General features: G+C 30.8%; 1 protein-coding gene and 2 long non-coding RNA genes across 4 annotated transcripts; 2 read left to right on the plus strand and 1 right to left on the minus strand.

The window, feature by feature from the left end:
* The first annotated feature begins 49 nt into the window (after positions 1-49).
* On the plus strand, positions 50-3,496 carry LOC141452134 (uncharacterized). 2 transcript variants are annotated; one of them, XR_012457245.1, is made up of 6 exons: positions 50-237; positions 338-403; positions 491-569; positions 1,663-1,762; positions 2,017-2,146; positions 3,360-3,496. It is a non-coding gene; the product is annotated as an uncharacterized lncRNA (long non-coding RNA). The 2 variants fall into 2 exon arrangements; XR_012457244.1 differs by having other exon boundaries at positions 51-237; positions 1,512-1,762.
* On the minus strand, positions 3,309-6,712 carry LOC141452135 (uncharacterized). The gene is made up of 4 exons (XR_012457246.1): positions 6,636-6,712; positions 5,448-5,584; positions 4,382-4,539; positions 3,309-3,438 (listed from the first exon to the last, which is right to left on the minus strand). It is a non-coding gene; the product is annotated as an uncharacterized lncRNA (long non-coding RNA).
* Positions 6,713-9,974: 3,262 nt separating this feature from the next.
* On the plus strand, positions 9,975-11,658 carry RabGGTb (geranylgeranyl transferase type-2 subunit beta). The gene has a single exon (XM_074124149.1). The coding sequence runs from the start codon at positions 10,228-10,230 to the stop codon at positions 11,224-11,226; it is 999 nt and encodes a 332-aa protein (XP_073980250.1). The 5' UTR covers positions 9,975-10,227; the 3' UTR covers positions 11,227-11,658.
* Positions 11,659-12,879: the final 1,221 nt, after the last annotated feature.

The raw sequence follows: 12,879 nt of genomic DNA on the forward strand, positions 1-12,879 counted from the left end.
TAAGCTTTTTTCCAGTTTGCAGAGCGCTCCTTTGGCGACTTTTGGAAACATACATAACTTGTTGTAACCTTTTGTTTTGTAAACTCTCATAGGCAATAGGAACGTAAACAAAAATTAATTCTTGCTCACTTCTGCAACCTGATACAAAACTTGAAGTTTTGACATTGTTTTTGGTGGTCATGAAAGGTATTTTCGAGTTAGCAGTGTGCTGTGGTGGCGGTTTTTATAAACCTCCATGTAAGTAATAACCTTTTTCTTTTTGTCAATGTTTAGTGATACGTTATGCAGAAGCAATTTATTAGAGTCAGTTGATTTAATTATTTTGATTTTCGTGTAGGCTGTGAGAAGACCTACATTATTCCAGGTTGATTCATTAGTTGCATATTTCGCTTGGAAAGATACGGTAATGATGAGTTATGTCAAGTAAAATTTTCCTTGAAAAAAGGTTTTATTTGTTATTATTAAAGTATTTCTATTATTTATTTTCTAGATAGACATGTGGATATAAGGCATATAAGAGGTAAAACTGCTGGTTCTGAAGGATTCGTGGATTTTAACACAAACTTTCCGTAAGTTTTTAATTTTAACCCCCTTCAGTGTCAGTAAATTAGTACTATTGCCCATTTAATGATAATATTATTAGCGAATCACTTTACAATGCCCCAACAATGGTGTATTCGGCGGTTGATGTTATGAAGTAATTTTGTGACTGGGATGACTGGCGGGGTTTTAGTCAGTGTTTGTGTATTGGAAATGAGCCACACTAGACTCAGGTTCCAAAAGTAATAATATAATACGTGTACCAGTAAATTATTCTATATTATAATAAATATTACAAATAGGACATAATATTTATAATTATACTTTTAAAAAATACTCGCACACAAATAAAATTAGCTGAATTGTCCCAGACCGATTCAATTGGCCATTCTTCTTTCGTTTGAGGACAGCCTTCTCTAAGTGGAATAATTTTTCAACACCTCTGGAAAAGATGGAGCGATTGGCTTTTTTATGTTTTAATTAGCACATATCTCTAACAAGTGACTAAATGGAGTAATATTCTTCTGGATTGGGTACTTGTTGAGCTCCTGAGAAACAATTGTTTAGATTTCACATCCATTCTGTTGCATTGAAATCAGACTTTGATAATAAAGTTTGTAAATATAAATAATTCTCAGTAACAAATGATTAGTAATTGTTAGGTCTTAAATTATTAGAGTTTTTAGCTGTAGCTGGAAAAATCTTTAAAAAAAAATAAATTATTTTCCTTTTAGTTTCTGATTCTTCTGCTATCATCCGTAAAGATCTTTTGAGCGAGTTTCTGCTTTCTAACAGAATAATATTCAGTTAAGCGAGTTTCTAGCAGATAACAGAATAATATTCAGAAGCGCCTGATAAAGAGCACTAATGGAATCAGTAAAACAATACATTTTAAAATATATATATATATATATATATTTTAAGCTTATTTCTTGTGAATCCTAGTTTTTAAAATATTATTCTGATTCCAGAGGAGTTCGTCCTTTTGTGTCTCACTCTTGATCTGTGGATGAGTTAAAAACTGACTTTATTCCAGTCTGATCCATCAGTAGCATATTTTGCTTGGAAAGCTACGGCTAGAGGGGAGAATTATTTTAATGTAATAAATTTTCTTAAAACTAGGTTTATGTCAATGGAAGTAGAATTCAGTTTTCCACACATTTTTTCGTTTCTGGTTCGATCGATGTGGATATAAGAGCCAAATCCGCTGCTTATAAAACATGTAAGTATTTTAACCTAAACTTCTTTGGAAGCGTTAAATATTAGTACTATTTTTTAGCTTCAGTCCGTAATTGTGTATAGAATGATTTTGCCAATGAAAAAAATATAAGTTGATTTTTACTATTTATTCGCATGGTGGAGATAATATTAGATCATATTAGAATGGTTTATGTGGGTTATAAATTGTTATTTTATTAATTTTGCATGAAAATTAATCTAAGAATTTTTATTAAAATCTATGAATAATTTTGTTAGTATGTGCTCTGATTGGTTACTCAAGCAAGAAAAGTGGCATAGCAATATAAATTAATTTATGGAGAAAAGGATACCTACGCCTCCTTTGTGCAAAGAATGGCTATAGTTTTGGAGGTGATTGAATAATCAGGTATGTAGAAAAAATGTTGAAATTATTAAATATATTCTTTGAAGTTTAACTGTTCAGATCGTTCATCACAAATTCATTGTACTTTTAAAATCTAATTTAAGGGTACCATCTATCTCTAACAAGTGACTAAATGATCTTCATACAAATTGAACAGTACACAAACATAACACAAAAAAATATTGTGAAATTGAGCACTGAATTGGTATCTTGCTAAAATGTTAGCACTCAATTGAAACTTTTGTATTACAACCAATCTCAATTGGCGAAACCTCAGCTGAAAACTATTTTAGTAATAAAGTTGTTTTTAAATTACAAATTGCGAAGAAGAAGTTACAAAGTTAGTTTTTTATATTAATAATTTTGTTCCTTTTTTTTTTTGGTGACATATTCATTTATCCAAGGTGAAGATAGATTATTGCTTGTTTTACATCATGTGCTGAATTTCACAATTGCAACTAAAATGTCAATATGTTACCATTGTATTTGTCTTATACTTATAAGCCATTAAGATTATCTATCCATAGGTCGAAAGCTTGGCAATTTTGATTGAAACTGGCTAAGATCTATTTTCTCCTCAATACCCCAAAAATAGAGTATTCAGGATTAATGTCACGAAGTAATATTGTGACAGGGGAGCTCCGTATGATTTTTTTTGGAAGGCTTTAAGAATAGTAGGAAATGGGCAACATTAGATTCACATTCTAAGCCGTTGGGAGTAATTATAATAAGCATAACAATAAATTATTCTACATTATAATAAGAATCTCTTAAACAAAAACTTACAGTTTAAAAAGTTAAGTGTAACGGATGGTTAAACGACCATCTATACAATTCAGTTAGTACCCAACATTTGTTTCATTACTTCATTAATATCATTTTTGAGTTTTAAGACCTTTTCAATACTTTTTACATTTTTTGTTTTTCATATATGTAGGTATATACTTAAATACTAAACAAGTAAATAGAAACTTAAAAAAATCATGTTTTTCTTCTTTTGCTATCGATAATTCTTCTTTTTATTTATTTTATTTTTTGTTTGAACAGAAAACGAACAATGTTAAACTAAAACGTAATCATTTTAACTAAATTATACAATAAAAATTTTTAAGTTGTTTTAAAACCCATAACAGTTGTTTTTTCATAAATGCTTAAAAATAAATGTTAATTGTATATTGTATTTCCTTAATAAAGATGTTTTTCAACTCCTTTTCAGTTTGGCTTAATTCGATGAACAGTTTCACTGGCAGTTCTTCAGTATCGGCTGTTTTTAATCTGCGAATCAAGATTATTCTCTGTAATAAAAAAAATTAAATAAGTTAAATCTTGAAGTAAGAAACTTTCTTTTCAATGATTCTACAAATTAAAACTAAATTGTTTAAAGATACATTTTTGGTTTGATAGGGTTTAAAATGTTGAATAAAATTGTAAAACAATGTGACTGTTAATTATTTGAACTTCCTTCGCTCCTATGAAATTAGACTTTTTTGTCCATAATCTAAAATTTTGTTCATTAAATTATGTCTGTTCCTATTAGAATGTCAAATAATCATTACCAATAATGTAAGGAAGTCTTATCGTGATGAGAGTTAAGAATTTTATTAAATATATCCCCTAAAACTAAATTGTAATGAACAAACTTACTGAAAAAAAAGGAAAAAATGCTGCAACCAAAAGAAATTCTATCCATTATCCACAGAACTATTCAAAAATGTCTTGGTTGTTCACATATTAAGAGTAAAGCTAAAAATTTAGGTCATTTTTCTATTATTAGACTTGAAACATGTATGAACCAGCAATTTGAGATCCTTTCAACACTAGGTGTTATCTTAAAAATTGGAAGCCAGAACCCTTTTTTATTTGTTTTTTAATTTACGTTTAAATTAATCAATAATTACTTTGTCCAGATATTAAATTTACTTAATTAGATAATAAATAGAAAAGTGAAAGATTAAATGCATTGTATGAAATTAAAGACATGAATTTTACATACATATGTGAGCTAGAAGGATCTAAGAATTAGTAGATTAAATCTAGACAGATAATCAATGGAAGTAATGTAAATAGGCCATGGAATGAAATAGATTTTAAAGCTGAGTCAATTTTTAATTTTTCCTGGTTGAAGAATACATAAAATATGTATCCATGTGTATGGATTCTCTCTACGGAAATATTTCTAGCTACGCTTCTTGAAGATTTTATTTTTTGTTTAATATTTTTTTCTCATTTGTAACATACCTATTAAAAATGAATGATCTATGTTGGATTTGAAGAGAAAATGCTGTGCCTGCCCTCCATTTACTTCTTTTATTGTGTTAGGTGTGTCAAGCTAAGTGAGTAACATCTGGCAAATTGAAGAAGCATCTTCTTTTTGCCTGCCTCTTCGGTTTCAGCTACTGCAAAAAACAAAAACCATCAAACTTTTATTCCAGAAGTACTAGAAATAATATTCCGCAGTCTGTACTGGTACCGTTTTGTAATTTAGTTATATATAAATATAAATGCATTGAGGGAATTGAACCAACGGCACCAACGAAACCGTCTGGAGGAGATCACGCAGAATTTGTCTTTTCACTTAGCGTTAGAGGGATATGGATTCAAAATTTGAACTCTTCTAGAGGAGCTGGAACTGCTGGCTTACAGATTAATACTATTTATTCTTGTTAAGATAGCCTCTAGACTAAGAGAAGTTCCAGCTGAAACTAATGAACCCGAAGGAGTCAGTTGAAAGTACTGCCACAGAGCGATAACAACAGCGGCAGAGGTGTTAGGACGGGTAGAAAGGTCCTCATGGTTTGATGAAGAATGTTAGGTAGCTACCGATGCAAAGAACGCACCTTATAAAGTCATCTAAACAATCTACTGATGATCCAATACGTTTGTTTCCTTAAACGATTGTAAAAACCTTGGAAAGATAATAAAGAGCTTCCTTCAAAAGGCCGCTCTCACTTTTCTTTTCTTCAGTTGTTTCATTTTTATTGTTAAATAAGATCAGTTACAAAGTTGGAAAATGTGACTTCAGACGCCAAACAAAATTCGTTTAATTGGACCTCTATCCTGCCCGTACAATGATATGCTCACTCAAAAATAGAAAATTGCCTATGTTAAAGAGTAAAGACATCATTAGTCATCAACTCAGATAAGAAGAAAAAAAATTGAATTATATAACAATATATTGTAATAATAAATTTGGAGAATATTCAAAGAACAAGTATAGTGCTTTAGGCAACGACTTCTACCATTTTCACATGAAGTGTAAAAGCCTTTGTCTCTATAAAAACTATTCATATTAATCTAAAAGCACCTTTTATTGAAGTATTAATCACTTCACGATAACAAACAATTTCACTCTTGCCTTTCATCTTAAGCCTCGCCTTCGATAACACCAGACAATCCCAACCGTCGACTGAGACGGCGATCGCCTTGCCCGATTTTAGATGTCTGTAATTGACAAATTCATTAGAAAGCCTCAGCATTAATGGGGAAATTCCCCTCATGTATTATTTCAGTTCCTCTATTTAAGTGTTACAGGAGCAATTGTACATGTAGATTAATAAAGGTAAACAAGTTTATTTTATAAGATTTAGATATCTAAAAAATACAAAATTAATATTTAGTGTAATAAATGTCAATGCATAAAGTAAATTAAATGTCATGAGCATTGTTCGAAAATAGGATGATTTTTTTTAGTTAATAATAATATGCTCTTAACTTGTTATTTATGATATTATCCTGCAAATCATCGTAAAAATGAAAGAAATATTCCATTTCACAAACTTTGGTTTAATCGTAATCAATAACCATTCATCAATTATATTATTTTAGAACGTTTTGTACAAATGTTTAGTCAAATTAAATTAAAGAACATTATTTATTTCTTTTAACAGGCCTCTTTATTTTATTTCACAAAATATATTTCCTGGTTTACTAATTATCTGAATTAAAAAAGTTTTATTATTTAAAATTAATGATTAGTTTTATCCCTCTAGAATTCAGATGATTTAACTCAAGTGTCACATTTGAATGCAGCTTCAAAAAACAAAACTGCTCTCTACCTCAATTTAAAAGTGCATTTAGAAATAATGAAATAATTTAAAATGAAATGTTTTATAGCGTATATACTCTATATGTAATTAAATAATTCTTTTTTGCCCACATTTAAACAATCAATAAGGTATTAATCTGATAACTTTCTTAATTTGTAATTGAGGCACAAACTACGATATCTAAATGTACCTAAACCATAATAAGTCATCCTTATATTCTTTATGTTTAGTTAATGGATTCTTTGTATAAACAGGATTGAAATGGATAAATTTTTCAAATTAAAAAGGAACAGAGTATACAGGATTAATCTAAAACTTTCCATTTTTACAGTTATGTTGTCTTGCTCTGAAAAAGGAAGATGTATTTTGTCTTTTAACAAAGCAACTTTATCTTGCTTTATTTAAGCAACTTTTTTTAAAATATTTAAATATTATTCAAGTCTTACTTTGGTGGACAATCTGCACTTTAAAAATCAACCACTCAGTGGCACTGGACACTACTTACCACTCAGTTGGTCAGTTGTTTACAAACCATGAAGAAGATGGCTGCTAGGCAATACCTATCGTGTAAGCATTGTGGGCAAAAGTTCATTAGTTCAGATAAAACAGTTCTATGCGGAGGAAAATGTAAGTCTCTCTTTCATTTGAGGTGCATACCACTTAACAGAGCTGAGCGGAGTGTGTTGTCAATGAGTAGAAATCTTTGGTGGTTATGTGACTTATGTTCTAATGTGGATCCAGGTTCAATAGTGTCTGTGTTATCAGGTCTCATTTCAACAATATCTGTGCTTAATAAAGAAATCTCTGCATTGAAAGAAGTAGTAAGATGTTCGCACTCAACTCTTAAAAATGGTGAACTTGAAATCAATGAAAAATGCACCTGTCAACTTTCTCACAAGAGGACACCTATAAAAAATATGAACCAGAATTCAGATGACTTTACTCACGTGCCACATTCGAACCCAGCTTCATTTAGTATGGAACTGCAATCGCCAGGGCTTCTAAAAATCAAGACAGAGAGTCCACCTGAAAATGGTAAATCGTCTCCTTCAAATACATCAAATTTTTCCAACTCTCTGGACACAGTCAGTAATGTAGTTTGTTTGAATGAGATTAAGATTGAAACGCCAGAAAAAACTGTACCATTGGCTAATAAAGAATCAACAGTAGTACCCATTGAAAACTTCTCCCAAAAAGTATACGATTCAGTTAAATGTTCAAGGAGGTCCAAGAGACCTACTTATAAGGTAAATGACTTTTATTATTATTAATACCAAAGAGAAAGTGTAATTCAATTTGAATGAATACATTTTGGCCAAAGAACATTGAAGTATCAGCTACTATTGAATTACTTTTTACTTTACCAATCGTGGATTTATCCAGCTCTTTTAAAGGTAGTCAAGATTAGTCATTTTTAAAAGAGAAACCAGGAGTTCAAATGTTTTTCCTTCTTAAATTCAATATTGTGTTCTTTGTAACGTTCCTACGCCATTTTTCCTTTAGATAATATTTAAGGTGTTTGTTTTATTCTAAGATTTGTTTTAAGTATTTGCATTTACTAAATTTCGATTCGTGAGCTAGGAGAGCTATATAATTACGATGGGTTATTGTATTGTTTTAATGCCAAAAATAAATAATTTTTTGGAATGACCAACTGTTTCATAAATAGTCAAAACATTGTTTTGGAACTTTAAGACATTGTGATCAACTTATTTTAGTGCTTTCTTTATAACTTAACATATTCAAGGTATTTTTACCCAAATAAGTTCCTTGCATTCGTTTTGAATGTATTTTTGCTAATTTTTTTGATGGATTTTACCTGTCGAGTTCCTTGAATTGGTTTGTTTTTGTTAAAATATATTTTTGTTTTCAAAGAATGTCTTAGTGATTACGAAGAAACTATGATATTGTGCAGTTACATACAATGAATATATTAGCTGATGCAAATGGTTAGAATTGAAATAAAATTTTGCAGTCTGAATCAATTACCATTTTGTACATTTTGAATTCAATAAACGATGTTGTTTTAATTTGGCTTCATATATTTTTTTATCTCATTTTAGCTACTTCCTATAATATTCAGGGGAAAACCACATCGCAAGGTAATGTTTAAATCTATTTCTTTTTACTTCATTTACAGATGACTATAACATACTAGAACACGTTTGTGGAACCGTACAGATAATATTTTCATCTACTTCCATCCGCTCCAAAACTATTGAGGTCCTTTATTCATCCTTTTGGGAAACTCTTGCTGATCTCATTTTGTAATCCATCTCAAGCGCTTTTAATTTACTGGAACTCGTACTTTGTGTTTGGTTCTCACTTCAACAGAAGACTACATATTCAACAAGTGCCGAGTATATTTTTTAACAGTTCTTTAAAATTATCGCAGGAGTGATAAAGGAGCAAATCGCTAAGGATGAACTTTCCAATTTACAATGTTTTAATAAGAAAGGAATGTTTGAATCTGTTCCAGATCCCCTGTAATGTTAAGAGAAGAAAATGATTAGTTTAAAAGATGAGTTTATGATGAAGTGAAGCCTGAGGATGTAAGCTGAGTGTTATACTGACAAAAAACCATTTTTAGAATTTAAAATCCTAGGTGCCTCATAAATGGAAGAAAATATGTGGTATAAAAATAAGTAAATAATACAACACTATAAAAGCAATATAAAGAAGTTCCGCAGTAAGTAAAACTGTATCCTTGAAAACAGAGGAGCAATAAGGTCTTTTTCTGGAAGGAATTGGTTTAAGAAGTAAATGCTTCATTTTTTCATTTGATAATTATTCATTCATTTAGGATAGATAATACACAAGCTCTTCCTTGATGTGTTTATAAATAATTTAGCTGGAAGATGTCTTTAAGCTCTAAAATGTACATTATAATTAAAAGTTATTAATAAGTCACTATTTACCAACCTACTATGATGAACCTGGCAGAGTCAATTATTATACATTCGTTGGGATTATTGAACAACCATTTCTAGAGTCTCTAAAGCCCAAGGCCTAGCCTGGGAATCGAACCCAGTACCACAATACTTCTTAGCTTTGCGGGCCTCTCCTTTAACCACTCGGCTACCGTGACGCCATTTAATGAGAAAATAGTTTGAATGGATTTGTAGGAGAAAAGAGCTGTACAGTTATACTCCTCTGTGTAATATTACATGTGAAATGGATTTTTTTTTTCATTCTTTTCAAATGTGCAGTCTAATATCTACGTTTTAATTAGAAATAGTCATATCTTTATTATATCTTTTAAACAAATCTTTTCAATTCTCACTGAGGATTCATTAGAATGGATAATTTACATTATACTATGTAATTAACAGAAGTGGATACTGCTGCTTCATTATTATCGCTTACTACAGATTTTGTGCAGAATATGTGAAGAGTAAATTTCAAATGGGCCTTTTTCATAAAAAAACAAACTTAGAACATAATTTGGGAAAAAGATGTGATGCAAGTAAAGTGACAATTTGAGATTTATTTTATTGATGATTTATTGAGAATTACTTTAGGTAATTCGTAAAGATAACTTGTAATCAGATAACTTGAGATGTTAACTTAAATTTTTAGCTTTTAACGTTCTCCATCGTTTTTTAGAATAGGCCCCTTATGTAAAATTAGTTTTTGACTTTTTTTACAATTAATTTGGAGTAAACTTGAACTAAACTAATCCTCAATTATGGTGAAATAAAAGTTTATAAAAATAAAATCTTAACTACAAAAGATAATCGTGATTATTCTTTTAAATCGATGTATTCATGTTTCAAGACATACTGCGAATTGTATAACCTACCATCTCTCTGAGAGTTTCTTCAGGTGTCTGTTGAATTAACCCTATATTATTTTAATTAGAAAATTAAGATTGAAATTATTTATACTATCATCACATTTAAGATTAAAGTCATTTCTGTGTAACCAACATTAGGAGCTGTAAGATTTGTGATTTGTGCAATGCTAATACCGGCTTGGAAATCCTATTAACAATTTTAATATTTGAATTTTTTGACCACATTGTTATAAATCATACCTATGGCGAATTTGCTAAAGGATGTTACACTTGCAAAGGATCGACCAAAAACTTTACTAACGGAGAAGCATTTGAAATTTATTCTGTCTTATGGATCAAACGATGATGAATATGACTATTGTACGACAGAATACTTACGGATGTCAGGTATGTACTGGGTTTTAACAGCACTCGGTCTGATGGGTAAAGTAGAAGATGTGAATAAAAGACAGTTCTTAGATTTTATCAGTGCTTGTGTTGATAAAGAGTCAGGAGGAATAAGTGCTTCTATTGGACATGATCCTCACCTCCTCTACACTCTATCAGCTGTTCAAATTGCATGCATTCTTGATGCAGTATCTGAACTTCCCATAGAAAGCATAGTCAATTACGTAAAAAGCCTGCAGCAACCAGATGGAAGTTTTGCTGGCGACAAATGGGGTGAAATTGATACCAGGTTTTCTTTTTGTGCTGTAGCTTGCTTGTCACTGCTTGGAAGACTGGATGCCATTGATGTACCTAAAGCCACTGAGTTTGTTATGCGATGTCAGAATTTTGACGGAGCATTTGGCTCTCAGCCGAATTCTGAAAGCCATGCTGGACTTGTTTATTGCTGTATTGGATTTCTCTCAATTATAGGAGAACTTTCACGAGTTGATGCTGACCACTTAGGATGGTGGCTTTGTGAACGTCAGCTCCCCAGTGGAGGACTAAATGGACGGCCTGAGAAGCTTCCAGATGTTTGCTATTCATGGTGGGTGCTTGCATCATTGACTGTCTTAGGACGATCTTCTTGGATAGATACTTCTTCTCTTGTTGGTTATATACTAGCCACTCAAGATGTAGAAACTGGTGGATTTAGTGATCGACCAGGTGATATTCCAGATCCTTTTCATACATTGTTTGGACTTGCAGGACTTTCTCTACTGCAGGTTCCTGGATTACAAAGAATTAATCCTACTTATTGTATGCCACAAGATGTTATTGACAGGCTACACTTACGCCCTCAAGTTATTTCTTAGCTAGATGACTAAAAATCTTCATTAGCTTTGTTTTTTGTTTGTTTGTTTTTTTTAAGGAGATTATTATAAGTGCGATATATAATATGAGTTATATATGATTTACGCAGGCTGTTACGCTTCTTTTTTTAAATTTTATTTAAGAGCTTTCCATTTGAGAAGTATTAATATAAAAATATGAACAATTCCTCTTTTCAAGAATAAATTTTTATTTTATTCAACTTAGCCTTTACATTTCATCAGATATGTATTCTCAGTTCCAAGTTAACGCCTATTGTATTAATATTTTTGAACTGATGTGTGCCTCATGCACATTGAAAGATTAATAAATAATAATATTCTGAAGTTGTGATTAAAAGTAAATTTTGTACAATTCCTTTTGTAAAAAAGCCAAAACTACTGTCTTTATTAAATAAATTTTCTGTTTTATGTAAATTTCAATTATTTACTTCACTCACTTATTGCTTTACTAAGAAACTTGTAATAAAAAAAAATTGTTGTTCAGGAAGCGGTAATAGCTGACTGAATAAAGCTTGTATGTTGTACTTTTTTAAATCACTGTAAAAAGAGAAGAAGAAGAAGAAAAAAAAAAGAACGCCAATTTTATTTATTAAGGTTATTAGCAAAAAGAAAGAGTACAAGTCATAGGTAAAATTAAGTAAAGAGCATTACTTCTAAAACGTTGGGAAGCTATTACTGATGTTGGGAATCCTCAAATTTGGGAAAGCGTAAGGCATTAAATTTACAATGCATTCCCAGTTGAGGAGTAGGAAATATTTTGTCATAAAATACTTGCTCCAGTTATGGAAGTTTTTCAAATTATTGGTGCTTTGTTGATGAATGTGATAGAGTAATGATCAGTATTCATAAATTGCCAAGCTAAATAAAGCTTCCGTAATGGACGTGGTCCCAACACATGCGATCTTTAATTCAATTACAAAATGATTTACTTTAATAATTAATAGTAGACTTGCCGAGTGGGCCAGAATTAGAAACCTTATTCCTGAGGTGCAAGAGGTTTAACGCAAAAATAGTGGTACTAACGACGTGGTTTTCTTTTTGTCAGCTGCGAACATTTATTCGTGTTTGGAAGTATTAAGAATTATCGTCGAATTAAAGAGAGCCTTTGATACCGTCGATCATTCCAAAATTGGTTTAAATTAGCTCAGATTGATCTGATTATTTGTTTTGTAAAATTCTCTTTGGCATCTTTTGAAAGTACCTTTTGGCCTTTTGAAAGTGCCATCTTTTTAGAAAATTTCACCTTCTATTTCTGACGAAAATCGAGCTTGCAGGAAGTGACTGCTTGCCTTCTTTTATTTTCGTACTTCATCTCGGTCTTTTTCTAACTCAATTTTTCTCAAAAAACTAGGTCCGAGGTCTTTTAAAAACTCTGTTGGCATCTTCATTGCACGGAGCCCAACTGAATTTGCTCATTTTTCAGAAATGCTTTGCTTCAAATCTCGGTTTATTATCCTGATAAGCCGTAATTGTCCCGTTTCATAATGCTGATGGAATTTCTAAATACCTTCTTGAAAAAAATAAAAACTGTCAATTGTCCGGTGTACCTCTCTTTCTTTTGAAAAATGTAGTAAATCAGGTAAATATTTTTTTGCTAAATAATGCGGTAATATCTATGACTATTTAAATTGTTAA

The sequence above is a fragment of the Rhodnius prolixus genome, unplaced genomic scaffold (assembly GCF_049639745.1).
Source record: "Rhodnius prolixus isolate KJV_2025 unplaced genomic scaffold, Rpr scaffold_3, whole genome shotgun sequence".
Lineage (NCBI taxonomy): Eukaryota > Metazoa > Arthropoda > Insecta > Hemiptera > Reduviidae > Rhodnius > Rhodnius prolixus.